The sequence below is a fragment of the Solanum lycopersicum genome, chromosome 3, assembly GCF_036512215.1.
Source record: "Solanum lycopersicum chromosome 3, SLM_r2.1".
NCBI lineage: Eukaryota > Viridiplantae > Streptophyta > Magnoliopsida > Solanales > Solanaceae > Solanum > Solanum lycopersicum.
In genome coordinates, this window is record NC_090802.1 from 45,209,939 (window position 1) to 45,232,481 (window position 22,543).

Consider the following 22,543-nt stretch of genomic DNA (forward strand, 5'->3'; position numbering starts at 1 on the left):
TCTAAATTGTTAGAATACCATAAAATTTGTTGCAGATAATCTGAACTAATAAAAGGCAATAAATTTTCTTACTACGACTCTAAAAATATGACTTCTTCCTCCTCTTCAAATTATGAATCATTATTAAACTTACTAATTCGGCCTTATTAAGAAAAAAGTCTTTGCTCATTACTGAGCTTAAACTAATTTTTTTAAAAGGAAAATCTTTTCTCCTAAAAGTTTTGAACTTTTCACCGCAACACCAATTTATAAAATTTTAAATTGTATAGCCCTTATAGAGTCGTCAAAATAGGCTTAATCCATGGGCCGGCTCAACCCTACCCTTTCTTGGAGTAGGATTGGAATAAGATTTTTCAAGCCCATTTAAAACTAGGGTTTATAAGCCCGATCCATATAAGCCCTTGTCCCTTGAGGCTTGATCGAGTCAGCCCATGGGCCAAAATTTTTATTTAAGAGAAATTTACAATAATCTCACTAATATATAATCTAATTATTTGAATACACGCTATGTTGCAATATTATGAATATTCGTACCCTTATACATTTACTTGAAATATATGGACTCAAAAGTAGGTTAATTTGTTCTACATACACTCTATTCAAGTAGATTCGCATGTATCTAGGATACACACCTCCCTTCAATCTTGCTTGTCACTCAGTTATCTCACTCGCATATCTGGTATATGAGATACATGTTAATTACACTAGATTTTTGCTAGTGTTATTGAAACAACACCATTGTTTGTCAAATTTGATTTGAAAATCTTCTCATTTTCTTGATGTTATAGAATTATAAGTTTGAAAAAAAATTAAAAAAAGAAAAACAGAAGAGCTAGCCCGCCCCAACCCTCGACTCTTCTAGGGTTGGTTGGATTGCCCTAACCCTCGACCCTTCTAGGGTTGGGTTAGGTTGAGCATTTTCAGGCCCTACTAAATGAAGGGTCAGTCCAACCTGTTGGGTTTTAGCAAAATGCGGGAACCAATTTGGAGGGCTATACAGTTTGAGCATTTTCAGGCCTTATATTAGGAAACACTTCCTTTACTTCTTAAAGGGTTAAGAAGAACGCGCCCCCTCGTGCCGCCGTCTTCGCCACTCGGCTTTGGATGTGATTGATTAATAAATTTTTTGGACAAAATTTATTTAATCAATTTCGTTAATCGAATAATCCTGTTAATCATTTTCTTTTCTCTTGAGAAATTAATTTAGAATGTTAGTTAACAAAATTAATTTTGGCGCAAAAAAATTTATTTGAAATTCGCGTGCAACAGTAATAATGATTTGAAGGGACCTGTTCCTTCCAAAAAGTCGTTATTTTTTCCAAAAGACACAACTTTCTAAAAAAAACTGGTCTGAACAGATTTGTCTAAACAGACACGTTTCTTGCTGAAAATTGTTATAAAAAGAGGTCTTTTTCATTTTCTCAAACACTGAATTTTTTTTCTCTTCATACATTTTCTCTCATAAACAAAATTGTCTTTCGACTGAGTCTGTGTGTGGTCTTGTTACTACTCTTATGTTCGCTGAAATTATTGAAGTTTGAGGTACCGCTACTTCTTTAGCAGGTTAATCCATTTTATCTTGGGAGAAATTAATCTGCAACCTTGGGTACAATGAAGGGATTAAATTTTTTAAGAAAACACAATGTTTACTATGGACTCAGATTAAAAGTTTTCTTTCTATTTCATCTTAATAACAACTTAAGAAATTTAATAGTTTCTGTAGTTGAGGTTTCTGGAGATTAAAACCTTTATGGTTTCCTACTCTTTTTAATTTTTAAAATTCATCCGATTATTGATTAAAAGAACATAAATCTTTATCGTTAAATCATAAACAAATTGTGTAAGGATTTATTCTTTATTGTTAGTATTTCACATACTAAAATAATCTGCCATTTATGATAGAAAAATGACTCATTCAAGTCAAATAAATGCTTGAACAGTGAATGCTGCAACAACATCAATTGCACACAATCGTTCAAAAGTTGCCCTAGCACCGGCTGAGAAACCTACAAAGTATTCTGGAATCGACATCAAGAGATGGTAACAGAAGATTTTCTTATATCTTACTACTTTGATACTGCAGAGGTTCAGTAACGAGAATGTTCTTGTTATGTCGGATGAAACTCCGCCTGAAGAACGATTCTTGGTAACAGAAGCATGGATACATTTAGATTTTTTGTGTAAAAATTATATTTTGAGTGACTCGCAAAATGATCTGTACAATGTGTACAATAATGTCAAAACCTCAAACGAACTCTGGGATGCTTTAGAAAAAAAGTGCAAAACAAAGGATGTCGGAATGAAGAAGTTCATTGAGGCAAAATTTCTAAACAATAAGATGATAGACAGTAAGACCGTCGTCACACAAGTTCAAGAACTGCAGGTCATAATCCATGATTTCCTTGATGAAGGTATAAATTTATTTAATGCCTATGTTGGAAATATTAAGTTTATTCTTAATACTCATATAATCATTAATGTAGGATTGATTCTGAATGATGTTATTCAAGTAGTTGCCATAATTAAGAAATTACGTACATGGTGGAAGGACTTCAAAAATTACTTGAAACATAAAAGCAAGAAGATGACTGTTGAAGATCTCATAGTAAGGTTGAGAATCGAAGAGGATAACAAGACTATAAAAAAGAGGTCAAGTGGTAATTCAGCAATATCTGGAGTAAATATTGTTGAAGAAGATCCCAAAAAATTAAAGAAAAGAAAGAAATCATCTGGTCTAAAAAGCAGCCCTCTTAAAAAGAAATTCAATGAAAGTTGCTTCAATTATGACAAACGTGGTCATATGGATACTAAATGCCGGGGTCTCAAGATGGACAAGAAGAAAAAGGAACAAACAAACTTTGTTGAATCCAAAGAAGAAATGAACAATCTTTGTGCAATGCTTTCAGAATGTAACTTGGTTGGAAATCCAAGAGAATCGTGGATAGATTCTGGTGCCTCATGCCATGTTTGTGGCAACAAAGAATTATTTTCATCATATAATCCAGCACCTACAGACGAGAAGTTATTTATGGCAAACTCCATTGTTGCAAAGGTGGGTGGAACTGACAAGATCCTATTAAAGATGACATCAGGCAAGGTGGTGTCTTTGAACAAGGTCTCGTATGTTCCGAAATTTCAAAAGAACTTAATTTCTATTCCAGTTCTAACTTTAAATGGATTCAAATGTGTATTTGTTTCTGATAAAGTAGTAGTAAGTAAGAATGAAATGTATGTAGGAAAAGGTTACCTTAGTGATGACCTTTTAAAATTAAATGTAATTGCAGTTGATATGAATAAAGATTCTGCTTCTTCTTACTTGCTTGAGTCTAAATGCTTGTGGAATGAACTTTTGGAACACATTAATAATAAAACCTTGAGAAAATTGATTAACTTAAATGTTTTGCCAAAATTTGAGTGCAATAAATCAAAATGTCAAATTTTCGTTGAATCTAAGTATGCTAATCATCCTTATAAATCTATTAAAAGGAATTCAAATCTCTCTGAACTGATTCACATTGATATTCGTGACAGAATTTAACACCATCACGTGGTGCAAAAAGTATTTGATAACTTTTATTAACGATTGCACTAGATATTGTTATGTCTATTTGCTAAATGGTAAGTATGAAACAATAGATTCATTTAAGCAATATAAAACCGAGTTGAAAATCAGTTGGATAGAAATATCAAAATGATTAGAAGTGATAGGCGGAGAATATAAATCTCCATTTGCAGAAATATAATTTGAAAATGAAATAATCCATCAAACTACTACTCCTTACACTCCTCAATCTAATGGGATTGCAGAAAGAAAAAACTAAACTTTAAAGAAAATGGTGAATGTCTTACTTACATATTCAAGCTTACCACAAAATTTGTGAGGGGAAGCTATCCTTACAGCAAATCAAATACTCAATGGAGTGCCTCACACGAAGACACATGTTATTCCATATGAGAAATGGAAAGATAGAAAATCTAACTTGAAATATTTCGAAGTGTGGAGGTGTCTATCAAAAGTCCAGTTTTCCATACCTAAGAGGGTGAAAGTAGGGTCTAAGACATTGGATAAGCCACAAACAGTAAGACATGTCAATTTTTGATTCATAAGTCCGAACATTAGGATATTCATGATAGTACGGTAATAGAATCATATAATACTAATTTTTTTGAACATATCTATCCATATACAACTAGACTTGAGTCATCTAGTTGGAGGAGGGGGGGGGTCTAAACAACCCCGAAAAGAACCAAAAGAGAATAAAACCATTGAAGAGAGTCCAAGTCACAGAAAACTTCAAAGGAAAACTACTTCATTTGGATCTGATTTTGTAACAATCCTTCTTGAAAGTGGGCCTCAAACATTCAAAAAAGCAATGTTGTCTAGCGACTCAATCTCTTGGAAGAAGGTTGTCAATATTGAGATTGTATCAATCCTAAGCAATCATACCTGGGAATTAGTTGATCTTCCTCCAGGGAACAAGCCCTTGAGTTAAAAATGAATCTTTAAAAGGAAGATGAAAGATGATGTAACTATTGACAAATATAAAAAAAGACGTTGTCAAAGACTTGAGACAAAAATAAGGTCTTGATTATTTTGATGCATACTCGTTAGTGACTAGGATATATTAATTCATATATTAATTGCCAGCTGCATTATATGGTCTTAAAATTCATTAAATGGATGTGAAAACCGCCTTCTTAAATGAAGATATAGAGAAACAAATTTACACGGAACATCTTGAAGGCTTTGTAGTTCCTGGTAAAGAAAATAAAATATGCAAACTTATTAAGTTACTTTAAAGACTAAAACAAGCACCGAAACAATGACATGCAAAGTTTGATCAAACCATATTGTCAAATGGATTTAAGATCAATGAATGTGATAAATGTATTTATATTAAAGATACTCCAAATCCAAAAGTTATTGTATGCATATATGTGGATGACAGACTGATAATTAGCAAGGACATTGCCAATGTAATAGCTACTAAGCGTATGCTCGCTAGTAAGTTTGATATGAAAGATCCAGGAGTTGCTGATGTGATATTGAGAATTAAGATTCTCAAACTCCTTACAGTCTAGCATTGTCTCAAACACATTATATCCAAAAGGTACTTGAAGCGTTCAAATATTTGAACTTCAAAAAGGCAAAGACCCCAATTGATGTGAACCTTCATTTTGCAAAGAATAAAAGTCAAAAGTCAGTCTCAATTGGACTATGCCAGAGTGTTGGAAAGCTTTATGTATGTCATGAATTGTACACAACCAGACATAGCTTGCGCTATTAGTAAACTGAGTCGATACACAAGTATCATTGGTTGACAATGAAGAGAGTTTTGGGATACTTAGATGACACTAAAAACTATGTTTTGCATTACAACAAATATCCAGCAGCTCTTGAAGGATATAGTGACACATATTGGATTACTGGCTCAACTGAAACAAAACCCACAAGTGGATATGTTTTCATTATTGGTGGAGGATTAATATCTTAGAAATCATCCAAACAAACATGTATAAATCGCTCTACATTGGAGTCTGAATTCATCGCCATAGATAAGGCAGGTGAAGAAGCTGAATGACTCTGGAATTTCGTAGAAGATATTTCATTTTGTCCCAAACCAATGGCCCTTATATGCATACATTGTGATAGTCAAGCTGTAATAGAAAGGGTTGGAAGCTTTATGTATAACGAGAAGTCTCGTCACATAAGACGAAGACATAAATCTCTTAGAAAACTACTCTGTAGTGGAATTATCACAATTGACTATGTAAAGTCTAATGATAATGTGTCAGATCCACTTACAGAAGGTCAAACTAGAGAAGGAGTTGAGAGATCATCGACGGGAATGAGACTATGGCCTAGATTGTGACAGTAACTTTACCTAGAAGATAGGAGATCATAAGATCTAGGTTCAAGGAGATAAAACAAAGTCATTGATGACGGTTCAACATTGTCATATGGTCCATTCTCATGATGAGACAATGTCCAGTAATCAGGATAAAGACATAAGGGCTTTTTAATGGTTTCTAAGTTTGATACAGGGTATATCAAATAGTGTATTTATGGGATAACACATTTAGAAACCACCTATGTGAGTGTGAAGTGTAAGTCGCTTCAAGGAGAATTCGATAAGGTTAGTTCTCTAAGCACTTACTAACCGAGATGTGTTTATGGCTGAAACGAACAAAACAATGAGAACTAAGAACAATTCAAGGGTTGATTGTGTGACTTATGTTGTCTAGGTGTATACCAAAGCTCGACGGTTCAAAGATATGAATATACCAATTGATCGAGTATATTCGGTATATGTTCACTACGAAAGGTTTAAAGGAAAACATACTTATTCATATGCGATTAACCTTTACATACAAGAAACACAAATTTTTTTTATGCATATGTTCTAACAATAACCATTGCCTATTCATGTGAGGGATATTTTGGATTTTAGCAAACTGTGAATGAGAAAAGAGAAGAGAAAAATGGAAAAGTGAGGGAACCAATTTTGGAGGAAAAATGAATTATTCATATGCAAAGTGCAAATGAAAAGTCATTTCTCCCATTTTATATTAGGAAAAACTTCCTTTACTTTTTAAAAGGTTAAGAAGAAAGTGCCTTTTCGCGACGTCATCGTTGCTCGCTCGGCCTCAACTTTGGATTTGAATTTAGATTTAGATTTGACAAATGATGTGATTGATTGATAATTTTTTTGAATAAAATTTATTTGATCAATTTTATTAATCGAATAAATCCTGTTAATCATTTTCTTTTCTCTGAATTAATTCAGAATGTTAGTAAGCGGAATTAATTTTAGCATAACAAACTTTATTTGAAATTTGCGTGCAACGTTACTAACAATCTAAAGGACTTGTTCAATCCAAAAAATGTTATTTTTCCCCAAAGACACATTTTTTTATGAAAAAAATGGGTTTGAATGAATTTGTTTGAACATACGCGTTTCTTGCTGAAAATGGCTATAAAAGAGGTATATTACATTTTTTTCAAACACTAAATTTTTTCTTCTCTCTGCATACATTTTTTCTCATAAATAAAATTGTCGATCGACTGAGTCTGTGGGAGGTCTTGTTACTGCTCTTACGTTCGCTAAATTTATTGAAGTTTTAGGTACTGCTACCTCTTTAATATGTTAATCCGTTTTATCTGGTGAGAAATTAATCTGCAACCTCGAATACAACGAGGGGATTAAATTTATTAAGAAAACGCAGTGATTTTTGTGGATTCGATTAAAAATTTTCTTTCTATTTCATCTTATTTTTGTTTCTGTAATTTTTGACTAACCTAAATAATAGATGATAACACGCTTTAGCTCTTCAAATTTCTTAGACTGCGAGGCTTGGGAAGGGAAGCCCTTTATATTGCATCTCTAATCTCGATTAGAGAGCGGAATGTCCATGCTGTTTACCTGATATGTTGGAGTAATTCTTAATTTTGTAGCTATATGGTTTTACTTATTTTTAAAATTACATCATTATAATGAAGGACTTGGCTCGATTTTATATTTCAAAACTATAATTAGATAGAGGAAACTATTACAAAGTTAAGGTCCATATATAGAAAATCAACTAAACTAAAAAAAATTAATTTAAGGGCCTTAAACTAAACGTGTGAATCTCTTGATATTTGCAAAAGGATATTCATATTAGAAATACAAATATGTCACTAAAGGAACACTGTTCTATGGTTAAACTAAGAGACTCGCAAAAACGAAGGTTGGGTCACAATTGAGAAGACCCTTAGCTTGTGTATAAAAAATCCGACTTTGCCCCATTCACTAAATATGAACTTCTAAGAATTAGGAAACTCTGATTTTCTTGTATCGGAGAGAGGAAAAGATTATAATTGCTATCTACCATTTCCCATGGTTACTTCAGTTTACTAACGAAGTAGGAAACTAACCATGTTTTGTGCGTTTTTTATACATATTTTTGTTAAATTTTCACATTTCACACGATTACTATAAAAATTATTTTTTAATAATTTTCAAAAAAATCTAAAGTAGATATTTGAGTTAATATCTTAAAAGATCACTCAATTTTAGGAATTGATCTAGCAAAGTCATTAAAGTTTGTTTTGTATCAAAAAAATCACCAACTCAAATTTTTATATCAATAAAATCACTCAACTTAGGAATTGATCTAGCAAAGTCGTTAAAGTTTGTTTTGTATTAAAAAAATCACTCAATTTAGATTTTTATATCAACGAAATCACTCAACTTAGACATTTGTGTTAGCAAAATCAGTAAATAAAATTTATCATTAATTTTTTTTGTTTCATATAAAATAGACCCTACAAATAAATAAAATGAAGAAAAATAATTTTTTTATTGAAACTACTCTAGTGAAACAAATAATCTTTATCTTAAGGTGTGTTTGGTATCTTAAGGTGTGTTTGGTACTCTAGAAAATGTTTTCCTGGAAAACAAGTAGATTTTGAACTTATTTTCTCATGTTTGGTTGATGGTATTTTCCGAAAATAATTTTTAGTGTTTGATTTATGAATGAAAATGTTTGCTGAGAAACATCTTTTATTTTTACTAGAATAGAAAATAATTTATGAAATTGAAAATATTTTTTAGAATTTTTTTTGGGGGGCGGGGGGTGGGGTTGTGGGAGGGTGTGTGTATGGGGGGGGGGGGGGTAGGGGGCAGGGGTAGGTGAAAAAATAAAAATTTGAATTTTAAAATATTTTTTAAAAACAAAATTAATTTTTTTGAGGGTTGGGGGGGGGGGGGGAGGGGCTGGGGGCTGGTAGGGGTGGATGGGGGTAGGTGAAAAAAGTTGAAAATATTTTTTAAAAATAAAATTAATTCTTTTTGGGTTGGGTTGTGGGGGGGGGGGGGAGAGGCTGGTAAGGGGTGGGTAGGGAGAGCTAGCAGGGGTGGGGGTGGGAGTAAGATTTTAGAATAAAAGTATTTTTGAAAAGTGAACTCAAATTTTTTTGGAAGGGGGTGGGGGATGGGGGCTTGGCCGGTGGTGGGTAGGTGGGGTGGGGGGTCAGGGATCGGGTGAAAAATAAAATTAAAAATTAAAAATTAAAAATATTTTTTAAAAATTGATGTTTTTGCCAAAAAATAATGTAATTTGAAGTTGGAGAAGAGTTTTGGAAAATGTTTTCCTTAATTCTCGAAGGGAAATCATTTTCCTTAATTTTAAGGAAAATGAGTTGATTTGAAAAATATTTTCCAAGACTTTTGTCCCAACCAAACATGAGAAAATTGGAAAACATTATCCAGAAATTGTTTTTCTTCATACCAAACACACCCTTAATATACTAATTACTAAATTAAAAGAAATAATTAGGAGTTCTATTTATTGATCCACTAGTATATCTCTTTTTGAGAATCTGCACAAACAAATTATCGATGAAATTTGTATTCACAAATCTAATTAGGACTATTAGAGAATAAGAGTAATACAATAATATTTAAAATTGTGACCTCAATTAACTTTCTAAATATATTATAACTGACAACCTTTCTTAACAATGTAAAAATTAAACAACAGTGCTCTAATAAAGTTTGTTTTTTTTGTTGTGTAACTTTTCATAAAAAAAATAAATAATAATGTTATATATTATTGTACCTCTTGATTGAAGCTTAAAATTATTTTGGCTCTGTTAATTTTGATTTCTTTTTATAACGTTAATTTTTCAATTTAATTTTTGCTTTAACTAGTTAATTTTTTGTAAATATTTTTTCTTTAAATAATAATAATAATGTTATAATGCTTACATACTTTAATATTATAAAAGTATGTATTCCATTAATTAAGTTTGTTCCTAAAAGTTTATTAACAATTTTTAAAATTTTTGTTATTCATTTATAGGGTTGATATTTATATGACATAAAAAATAATTTAATGTTTTTTAGTGATAAATTTAGTTAAATGATTTTATTGATATAAAAGTTTAAGTTGGGTGATTTTTATTGATACAAAATAAAATTCAATGAGTTGCTAGATAAATTTTCAAAGTTGAGTGACCTTTTGAGATATTAACTCGTAGATATTTGTCGAATCTAGATATACTTGAATTTCCTAATTGCCATTTTTTTATGGTATAAACATAATCAAAATAATAAAGTATGAAGACATATTTCAAATATCATCTTTAGTTCCTTCTTTTAAAAGTAAAACAAATAATATCACCAAATTTAAAATGTAAGTGGTATATAATCATGGTAGGGAACTTAACTTACATTATTATCCATAATTTGTGCTCTGCTCCATCTAACAGAATATGGAGAACCATTTTCGTTTGCATAATTTGTTACAGAAAAATAATTAATGAGTTAACCATCAAATGCCATGCACATCCATATGAATTTTGTATGATTATATTACGTACATAGGTATAAGATGCAAATTGTAGGGATAATGTAATCACCAAATAAGATGCAATTTGTAGGGATAATGTAATAACCAAAACTCTGGGGGATTTTAATTGGAGGGACTATTTTTAAAATGACATAATACATAAATGTGATTCTTAACTTAATTTAAGTGGATAACTATGCCCTTCAACTTTGAGTATGCTCAAGTAGACACTTAAACTTGTATAAAATTGAATAAGTAGACACACTCCTTCTACATAACATAATATATGTAGGACGCCACGTAAGACAAAATTTCCATGTAGGATGCCATGTAGGATGGATGTGTCAATTTTTTCAATTTTATTCAAGTTTAAGTGTCTACTTGTGCACATCCAATGTTAAATGTCATAATTACCGGTTGATGCCAAGTTAAGAGTCATGTTTAGGCATTATGCCCCAAAAGGGACGTGGCAAACACAAAAAATCTAGATAACGATGAGTTTGATCCCTTCAATCCCAAATTAAGAAACTTTTACACACTATTTTGTACCTTTATTCATGTAACATAGTCATTCCATAAATTCTTGAAATTTCAAGACATCAGAAAAAAATACAAGTTCCACAAACAACTAATCTCTTTTCTCTTTACATTTGGTAGATCACCAAAAAATCCACATTCGTCATTAATACATAAATAATATTTACAACCAAACAGATAAATATAAAAAAACTAAAGCCAAAATAGATGCAAGAAAATCAAAGTAGCTACATTTTCATATACAAATAGTAGAGATTATCATTCATAAAACAGGTTAATTATCCATCTCTCGATAATCGAAACAAAGAAACATTGAGCCAGATGAAGCTACAACATTCCAAAATTTTCATTTAAAGAATCGCAGTGAAAAAATCGGAAAGCAAAACACAATATTGCTCAATGATAACAATATTTTCTAAGCTCAATATCAAATAGGCTTATAACCCCAAACTAACAAGAGATTAATTGGCAAAGGGGAGAGGCCCAAAAGTTAATTTGACAATTCGCCACTTTTTTTATTTTTTCATATAATTTTTAAGGTTAGGTTAAGAAAAAGTGAAAAAGTGGGATTGGGTTGTGGGGTCAAGGACCTTTGCATCCTTTAAGAACTTTGGTAATAAAATACAAGTTTTAAAATATACATAAAGTCCCTATCATATTTTTTAAATACTCCTATTTTTTTTTAAATTCATTTTATTATTCAACAATTTTCTTCTGTCTTCTCAACCTCTCTTCTTCTCTATTTTCTTGATATCTCAAATAGTTGAAATATTTTTTTTCTCCAATCTTCTTCCCCAAGTCGAAATCTTCGTCCTCTTATACTCAGGTAAGCTTATTTTACTTTTCTTAATAGTTTTAGCTCCGTTTTACTATTTTTTTTGTTGCATTTTAGTTTAGTGGATTTTGTATTTCTATGAAAATTTGTTTGTGTTGATTAAAATTGTCAAAATTTAATATGTTTTGAGTTCATGTTCTTGATTCCGCATCATTGATTGTGTTTTGCTTTAGACAATGGTTAGAAAGTTTTCAACTTATATGTTCATATTTTCTATGTATTTTTTTAATTTTTTTCTGCATTTTAGCAAACGTTAATGGTGTTTGATTACTTCTTTTGCATTCTTCCTTTCTAGAATCAGTGCTACTGGTATTGCATATTTGATATAGTACTTTTATGTTGTAGTTAATTTACTAGTGGTTGATGTATTGATCATGTAACATTCCACCTTAGAAAGAGCTAAGAGAGAAATAACTAATTTGGAAAGAGAAAATTTGAGATATGCTCAAGTTAAGCTTAAGTTGTGAGTTTTGCGTCAACTTTCAATTATTATAACTTTTCATACAAGATGAACTAGGCGGCTCATAAGATATAAGATTAAAAATCTTGGATTCCCCTATCCGACGCCACTGAGTTTGTTGAATTTTGAGTCCAGATCAACGAGATATTCCACTTTGAAGTCGGCAAGTGGAAAGTTACCCGGATTAGTGGGGTATTTTGGTCTCTTCTTGTAATGATCGGGGAGTATCCCCTAGACGTAACACAACGCACTTGACTTCTCGGAGGTCTTATACAAGGTCTTAGACATCTTTCATCACATAGATATAAAATAAGCGGAAAATATATAACCTTTTTCATAACATAATACAAGACTAAAATGACATTCCATTTTAAAACCATATGTACATAGTTAGGAAACTAAATCTCGTCCCCATCTTAGACACAACTTCAATAGAATAGGGACACGACCCTTAACAATACAAAAGAATGCTCTATACTATTATATGAACTTAGTTTAAACTCTTGACATCAAGATCCTTGAATCATAAAGGACACACTTGAACTTGGGAATAGTAATCCAAGCTCCTCATTCTAGGAAAGATCCTCTAGCCATCACCAACTACACTTTGTGAAAAAAGATGAAGAAAAATAGTATTAGTACAAAAATGCACTAAGTATGATAACCATGCAAAAACATGATTTAAAAGAGGACATTTTATTAGAAACCATGCATCATGTCTTTTTAGGGAAGCTTCATAAGCATTTGATACAATAAGCAAAATGTAGCTCACATACATTATATAGATATGGATGTCACTCATAACACACTTAGACCATTTTATCACATTTAAGACACATTCAATGGCTCCAATACATTACCCTCCTTTTTAATCTTAACTCCTTTCCTTAAGCAACTCTTAAGTAATGCTTAGTAACATGTATCACCTTAAGATCACCAAAGATTATCTTTCATATATAGGCTTCATCAATCCAACAACATATATTCATAAAGCCATAAGCACATCATAGGGCATAATCTACACATAAGAACCATCACCTAAGACAACCCCAAGCCACACTAGTGCATTGTACAAGAAGCATCACGTAATACTACTCACACCAAGTGTTCCCATGATGTCACCCTAGACTTAGGCACATCACATTTAATAAGATACAACACATGCACATAACCTTAGGCATACTACCAACATATTTCAATCATGGTCACATAAGAACCCTTTCATTTATTATATCTTAGTATAACCCATTTAGTCCATATCATAGGTAAACCACCCTCACAACCCCTTCACAAGCTTACTTGTGCAATGTACACATGGAATCCCATACCTCCACATATACTAAGCAAACCCATTTAAAAGACATAAGTGTAATTCACATGTATAATCATATTTTATGTCTTCACATAAGTAAAATCAACCTTAACATGCATTCATATTAACATACATGAACCATAATCCTTATTTTATAAAGGAACCTAATCATAACCTCCCTTAAAGTCCACTTGTACAATGCATAAGTAGGGTCCATAATCCTTCCTACACTAAGTCTCTTTTCAAGAAATCATGACTAATGTTCATATTCTTATCTTAGTTCATTTCTTGATTTTAGGGAGACTTAGCCATATCCAACCATAGACCATGTGAGCTACATGGAATATGGTTTCATAAAATCCCACACCAGAAGAAGGTGTTCTACTTGCCAAGGTAGAATATACATAATAACTATCTAGGTGGATTCACTAGCTAGAACCTAAGGGGGCACGAGTACAAGGGATAGTGATATTGCTTCTAGGAACTCAACTTATTGCATTAGCAGAGAGGCTTCCATCTCATGAGTAACACTTAGATGAACCAACCTATTGCATTACCGGAGGGGTATTTTCCTCATTATACATATCCACTCGGTGCTAATCTTGAACTCCCTCATTAATATCTTTAAGCCTTTACTTATCATTAGTTCATAAAGTAGGCTTTAGGGACTTACTCCCTCATACATCATATAGCTCAAAGGTTTCTAGATGAGAATGTCCTTTCATCATAGAACCCATTTATGTGATAATTTCCTTTCATATAATCATAAAATATTCATAACATAGTATATTTTAGAATACAATTGAAGAAACCTTTCAAAAGACTCACTTTCAGTATATTATCATAACCTCATTCATTTCTACATTCATGTGTGTGTACATATGTGAGAAAGCCTTTCACATAAGTACCTTTAGACAATACATGTATATACTTCATTATTAATATAATTTTAATGCATAATCAGATATTAAGTTGCATATGAGAATTATCCTCTCAATTAACACCATAAACATATCATACTCATAGTTATGCATAGAGTGTGTGTACATATTGGTCCTCATGATCACATAATAACAACATCATTGTTATTGAGGAAACCACCCTTTAAAGAATCACAACACATTGCAATATCCCCTAAGTCATGAACAACTTACTTATAGAGTATTTATGGACTATAGACAACACACCCCTTTTTCATCGTAGGGGACAAAAGCACATTCAACATGTGAATAAAATACTCCTAACATACAAAATATCACATATTTATATAGGGATTACATAAGTAGGGTTCATTCTACAATTATGCTTATATAGTCAAGCATGTAGACCAGACCTTATCCTAACATCATTATTCACATGTACTTCACATTATCAATACACCTTAGTCATGATTCTAACATTGAGGACTTTGTACATAACATTTATGGCACACCTTCATACTCATAATCATAATAACCACAAGTCACATTACATATATTGACATTAATTCCATGATCACAACACCTATAGATAGACAATAAGTAAACACCGCCACCATAAGTGGACCAAACCATACAACACCATTCATTTACTATTGACTAGAAGTTAGGTTTGTAATACCTCAAAAATGACTTAGGTGAAGATAGATTATAACATGTTTGTAATGAGGGTATATGTTCCTAAAATGGTTTATAATATGGTATTGAGGCAGCATCTAGAGTTTTAGGTTATTTGAAATGAAACGTCAAGGGACGACTAAGACGTCCGATGACTAAGTCACCTATGTGCCTCATGTGTGGTTATATGATAATATGTGTGCCTAATGATTTAATGAGGTCTTTATATGAGTTATTATAGTGTTTATAGGCAGTGTGTTTAATTTCATAAAGTTTGGAGGTCAAACGTCCAAGAACGTTCATGACATTTGAAAGGTTTGCCTTGAAATGACCTTGTGTGTCTTAGCATGTTTATTCGAGTTTTATGTGTTCGTTTTGAATGAAATTAATATGGGAGGTCCTAAACTAGTATATGAACATATTCAGGTAGTAAATGTCTGGGAAAGCATCCCCAAGGACCATCCAAGGGCCCTTGAGGAAGGACCCTTCACAAGTGCCCAAAATGTCAAAACCAGCCTAACTTACGGATGGCAATCGACGACCAGTAGGTCAGTCGACGCCCCGTAGGTGAGGGGCTTAGGTTGAAAATTAGGCCTGGAAGGAGGACCTTCCAAAGACAAGCCTCAGTCCCAAACCACGGACCAATAGGACGGTCCGTTGGTTGGGAAACAGGCCGTCGTTTGGCAACCGTCTGTGAGGGCTGGTTCCTGCGCAGTTACTCTTAAGTGAAAGGGGTGAAATGGTAATTTCACCCCACGTCAAAATATGAGAAGGTGCGGTTACTTAGGATTATTTTAGGTATTTTAAGTGGGTTTATAAGTCCTAACTACCTAGATGTACTCATTTATCAAAATCTAAACCCAAAATATCCTAGAAATTTAGAACTCCGTTGAAGCCAAAACTAAAGGAAAAGCTTGGATTGGAGATTTTAGTGGTAATTCTTCATCAATTTTGTGGATTAACATCATTGAGATATGATTTTTTTCCTTGAAACTCTATTCATCAAGGAGCCAATCTTCAAAGTGATTTTCAAAGACTTCTTAAAAGATGAGTTTTCTAAATTGAAATCTATCAATGAGTTCTTGAATTAAAGGTTTTAAAGCATTGAATATTGATTGAATTGTTGTTAATTAGATTATATAAACCCATGTAATTGATGAACCCTAGTTTCTTACTGATTTGTGGGTTAAGTGATATTGTCTTAATGCTTATAAAATCTAGTGTAGTTTTCTATGGGCTATTAAATGATATAATAATTGTATTCAATTGACGTATAGGCTGTTTTATATTGATAAGTATCTATCCAATTGACTTATATTCATTGATTAATATAGTTTTTATATTGACTTGTTGATTATGGGCATGGGTAAGGGCCTTATGGTACTGAATTGGATGATTTAGCTATGGATTGAAGTGGTGAGAATGGATTGGTGGTACACTGCCCTATTCTATTTATTTTATGTTAATTAGACTTGAATTATGTTGTGATTGGTATGTTCCACTTATGGTGGTGGCGCTATGTGCTTTTCTTGCAATTGATGTGGCCTTGTCGGCGTTACATTATGTATTATGATGATCATGGACTTGTTAGAAAATTACTTGATAAATTGTGATGATATGTGCAGTTGATTATGTAAAGTATGGTCATATTCATCTACTTGTGATTAAGTGAAAGTATGTTTTCTTCTATTGATAAACTTACTACTCAACTTTTCATCCCCCACTTAGGGTAAACCCATCTAGGAGCAACTTCTCTCATATAAGAGGACTTTAATTTACCAACCCTTCTAGTCAAACACAACATCACCCTCTTGGGATCAAGTTTATGAAAATCTTTCTTAACATCCCCTCATTCTACTCTAAAGAAGGAACCATTTCTCACTAAATTTCTAGTACATTCCATTAAGTAAGATTTCAAGTAATCCACAAATGAGTATCTAAATCACTCCACTTCATATCCATCACTCAAAGTGATTTAAACATAGAAAAGTTCAAGGCAGCGCAATGTAGGAACATTAAGGGCATTGGAAACCTTACCATCTAAGCACATTATCCCCCTCTTGGGGTGATCTTAGTCCAATCTTGATCACAACATGCCCTTCATTACCAAGGTCGAGTCATGTCAAGACTAAACCTCCATGCTTCTCACATAATATGATTTTACACCATTGAGGATTTTATTCCTACCCTCATAAGAAGAAGCTTACCAATTCAATCATCAATGGGTACCACTCAAGCACAATTATTCCTCCATGTCCATCACTTTGATGAAATTCATAAGAATTAAAGTTGGGTTATACATCTCAACCACCTATGGTCATAAGTAAATCCAAAAATTTACCATATGTTTTTTCTCAAGTCAACACTTAGACCATTTCAACCATGCCTAGGTATTTTTTAATCACTCTTATCAAATGAACACACTTAAGATCAATCTTAAAAGACAAATAATCTCTTTAAAGTTGGTCAACATCAATTCTCTTCTTCTCCATATGAACTAAGGGGTACATGCATCCCTCTAAGTCAACCTTAGAGCCAATTATAATCCTAACTTATGGAATAAAACCCCTTTTTCCTTTTTCTCACTCGTAGGATAGGTTCATATTAAAACTAATCAACTAGGCATACGGGTCCTCCCATTAACTAGCATACTTCACAATTACCTTATAAGGTAAACACACTATCTTCCCTTCTTAGGAGTAAGTCGATACAAAGACTCTAATTCCCACAAGGAAAACCATGAAGCATTACTCATATAAAGAGTTAACTTTCATCTCTCACCATACATATCACATTCCTTTAGGAATCCTCAAGTCTAAATGATTTTCTATTATTATTGCACATAACCATAAAGTAACCTATCATCCCAAAAAGGACTTCATTCAATCAGAACAACTCTTATCATGGCTAGAGATACATCACAACATAACTTATCAAACTAATACCTCAAATATCATATGTCACATATTGCCATTATTGGCATCAAGTTGAAATCTTCCAACTCCACCTTCACATATACTCATCTAGCCATAAAACCATAATAAGCATTAAAACTCACCTTTTCTCCCTCAAGGCTTGAGACATCACCCTTCCAAGAAATCACATCTAAAAGACCACCGGACAAGGGAAATAAGAGAGAGATTATATAGAGAGTTAAGCTCTATGGCACGACACAAGAGTAATGAAGAAAGTGAAACATTTATCTTCCTATAGCCTCTCGCTCATGTGTCGAGCTTTACACCGATAAATAATACTCTACTAGACGTAGCATTATGATATATATATATATATATATATATATATATATATATATATATATATATATATCACTCATAACACACTTGAAGAAATTTTATCACATTTAAGACACCTTTTATTTATCCAATACATTACCCTCCTTTTTCAATCTTTACTTCTTTCCTTAAGCAACCCTTAAATAATGCTTATTACAATATATTACCTTAAGGTACCAAAGAAATCTTTCATATATAGAATTCATCAATCCAACCACATATATTCATAAAGTGATAAGCACATCATAGGGTATAATCTACACATAAGAACCATCACCTAAGACAATCCCCAACCCACACTAGTGCAATATACAAGCAGCATCACATATTACTACTCACACAAGTGTTCCTATGAAGTCACCCTAAACTTAGGCACATCACATTCAATAAGATACAACACATGCACTTACCTTAGACATAAGACCAACATATTGCATTAATGGTTACATAAGAACCCTTTCATTTATTACATCTTAGTATAACCATTAAGTCCATAACATAGGTAAACCACCCTCACAACCACTTCACAAGCTTACTTGTGTAATGTACACATGGGGTCCCATACCTCCACATATACTAAGCAAACCCATCTAGAAGCCATAAGTTTAATTCACATGTATAATCATAATTCATGTCTTGACATAAGTAAAGTCAACCTTAACATGCATTCATATCAACATACATGAACCATAATCCTTATTTCATAAAGGAACCTAATCATATCCTCCCTTAAAGTCCATTTGTTCAATGCATAAGTAGGGTCCGTAATCCTACCTACACAAAGTCACTTTTCAAGAAATCATGATTAATGTTCATATTCTTATCTTAATTCATTTCTTAAGTTTAGGGAGACTTAGCATTAAACTACATAGGCCATGTGAGATACATCAAATTTGGTGTCATAAAACCCCAGACCTAAAGAAGGTGTTCTACTTGCCGAGGTAAAACTTATATAATAGCTATCTAGGTGGATCCACTAGCTAGAACTTACAGGGTCATGTAGTTAAGGGATAGTGAGATTGCTTCTAAAAACCCAACCTATTGCATTATTTGAGAGACTTTCGTCTCATGAATATCACTTAGATGACCCAAACTATTGCATTAGCGGAAGGGTCTTTTTCTAATTGTACTTATCCACTCAGTGCTAAGCTTGAAATCCCTCTTTAATATCTTTAAGCCTTTACTTATCATAAGTTCATAAAGTAGTCTTTAGGGACTTACTCCATACATCATACAACTCAAAGGTTTCTATGATGAGAATGTCCTTTCATCATAAAACCTACATTATATGAGAAAGTCCTTTTTCACATAATCATAAAATATTCATAATATAGTCACCACAACAAATTATAGATTTAGTGGCAATTATTTAAAGGAAATTTTATAATTGTCACTAAATCATGTTTTAAAGTCAATTATTAATGGCATTTCTCCTTTCGCTGGTAATGATTTAGCTTTTAACGACAACTAATCTTACCTTTGGTGAAAATTACTTGAAAAGTCTATGTACATACAACCAATTCCCTTTCAACTAAACAAAGTTCCCAAATATTCGCTACTCTAAATTCAATTTATTTCCCCGAATTCTAAGGCTCATCTTTCTTTTTCATTCCATATTAAGCGGTATCCTTGGTATTCACCAGATTATCAGAGCTCTAGAAATTTCTCTAAAGCACCAGCAAAGCTCCTTCCATGGCTACGGACGACAAATTCAGACTGAAGCATCGATAATTTTCATTGTTTTAGTCTACTCGTTCTTATACTTCTAACTGGTAGTATCTCTCACTAATTTTCTTATGAATTTCAACAACCTACTTATGAATCTCGATATGATTTTTTTAAATTTGATATCTCTTTTTAAATGGTACTGTATCCATGATTCTTAAGAATCTCTCTTGTTTCTAGATAATTTTGAGCATATTTGATTCTATATTGTCAAAAATTAGCAAGGAATATCACATTTTGGAGATTGGGTTTGGTTGAGGAGGATTCGTTGAGGAGGTTCTTATGCAAACATGATGTCAATATACTGGTATAACTCTTTCCGAGCAACAGCCGGAGTATGCAAAGTTGAGAATTGAGTAAGCAGGTCTTCAAGTATACCACTTGCATTGTCTATGGAAGAAAAAAGTTTCTATGTTACTAAGATGTATAGTTTCTATATGCTGAGGCAAGTGATAAAAAGAAATTAGAAAATTCTACTTCATGAACTAAACCTTCTATAACTAAAATGATTTGTTTATTGATCGCGGTGTCTGGGACAACTTAGGAACAACTTAGTACTTCTTTGTACTTCCTATTAACATAGAAACAGGATAAATATGACAGGATTATATTGGTGTATGCTTTTATCCTTCTATATATTGACATATTGATTGTAGTACTTAATAAATGTCAAGCCAATGTTACAATTGTACTAATTATCATTTTCAGCGAGGTGTTGGAACATATTGGTCATGATTTTATTAGGAAATTCATTAGTTGTTTCGAGTTTACATTGGCAGATGATGGGTTTTTAGTTTTTCAGGTAATGAACATATTTAACGCGACCCTTCAACACATTCCACTTTTTTTTTTTTACCTTTTTCTCAATTTCTCTTGAATCAAAAAGCGCTTGCTTTCCTCAAATTTAGTTTAATCGGAGACGTAAGGTATGCTAAACGCATACAAAGCTCTGACTTTATGAAAGAGTATATATTCCTAGTTAGTAGCTTGACTGCACTAAGTCGAGTAACATCAGTCATGACTTCTGCATACAGCCTTTGGTAACAAAGAGTTTATTTTGTGATTTTGCACTAGTGTGCTTAGCTTGTCAATCTTATAAAACATTTTCTTTTGAGAAAAAATTTGATAATGAAATGATAAAAGTGTAGTGTAGTGTACCTAGAAGATATATGATGTATTAAGTTTGATTGTTCTTTTTATACAACTGCAAGAAGACCTTGAAGAAACTACAAAGGCCTTACGAGAAGGAACAATTTGATGCAAAATTGAAGCTTGTAGGAGAGTATGGACTAAGCTGCAAGAGGGAGCTTTGGAGAGTGCAGTAAACTTTGAGCAGTATCAGGAATACTGCTAGAATGCTTCTGACATTGGATGAGAAGGATCCACGTCGTATTTTGAAGGTGAATCTCTCTTGAGGAAAATGAACATAGATGAATAATTGGATGAAAGCCAAATCAAGCCAAATTATGTCTTGGCACTCAATGTGGAGAACTTTCTTGAGTGTCGTCTCGAAACACTTATGTTCAAGACTTACATGGCTAAGTCAATTCATCATGCCAGAGTTCTCATCAGGCAAAAAACATATCAGAGTTGGGAGGCAGGTGGTGATTGTTTCTTCTTTTATGGTGATAATGGACTCCTAGAAGCACATTGAATTCTCTCTCACTAGTCCGTTTGGTGATGGGCGTCCTAAAAGAGTGAAGTGAAAGAACCAAAAGTCTGCTTTCAAGAAGGCTGTTGATGGTGATGGTGATGAAGAGTATGAAGAATGATTAACTATCTTAGTGTTATGGTCTATTTGGCTTGTAGTGCTAGCCTATCTTATTTTTCTGCTATTTGTGGTTTATCTTTATGTAGTAGTAAATAAATATTAAACAAAATTTTCTAATCTTGGATTTTGGACTGTTTTAAGAGTTCGAATAAAAAAAAAGTTTGATTGTTCTTTCTTTTAAATGAATGTTGTTTGAGTTTGGTAATTCTTCTATTACTATATTTGTATTGATTTCTCTTGTTATACATATGAATTAAGTTTAATTCATGGTAAATTATAATTTCCACTAAAATAGGTCTCATTTATCGGCAATTATAATTTATAAATATGGAAGCTTCACCGAAAATAGTCATTGCCACTAACTAAATACTTTTAGTGACAATTTACATGTCTTTACCCACACTCTAACTAAATGGAGCTAAAGACTTTAGTGACACTGGATGCAATGGAAATAGATTAAATGCCACTAAAGGTTTTTGTGGAAATTAAAATTTCCGCTAAAAGGAAACTTAAATTCCACTAAAAGTCTCTTCCGCTGTAGTAAGTCTAGTTTACTAAACAATTGAAGAAACCTTTCAAAATACTCACTTTCACTAAATTATCACAACCTCATTCATTTCTACATTCATGTCTGTGTGTACATATGTGAGAAATCCTTTCACATAAACACTTTTAGACAA

General features: G+C 32.5%; 1 protein-coding gene, 1 long non-coding RNA gene and 1 pseudogene across 2 annotated transcripts; all 3 read left to right on the forward strand.

The window, feature by feature from the left end:
* Nucleotides 1–2,110: 2,110 nt before the first annotated feature.
* LOC138347595 (uncharacterized) lies at nt 2,111–3,538 on the forward strand. Its single transcript, XM_069295893.1, has 2 exons — nt 2,111–2,411; nt 2,484–3,538. The coding sequence occupies exons 1-2, from the start codon at nt 2,111–2,113 to the stop codon at nt 3,536–3,538; spliced, it is 1,356 nt and encodes a 451-aa protein (XP_069151994.1).
* Nucleotides 3,539–11,528: 7,990 nt separating this feature from the next.
* On the forward strand, nt 11,529–20,787 carry LOC112941077 (uncharacterized). The gene is made up of 2 exons (XR_003245999.2): nt 11,529–11,698; nt 20,273–20,787. It is a non-coding gene; the product is annotated as an uncharacterized lncRNA (long non-coding RNA).
* A 262-nt stretch (nt 20,788–21,049) lies between these two features.
* Nucleotides 21,050–22,045, forward strand: LOC101249055 (small ribosomal subunit protein uS4y-like; annotated as a pseudogene).
* The last annotated feature ends 498 nt before the right edge of the window (nt 22,046–22,543 follow it).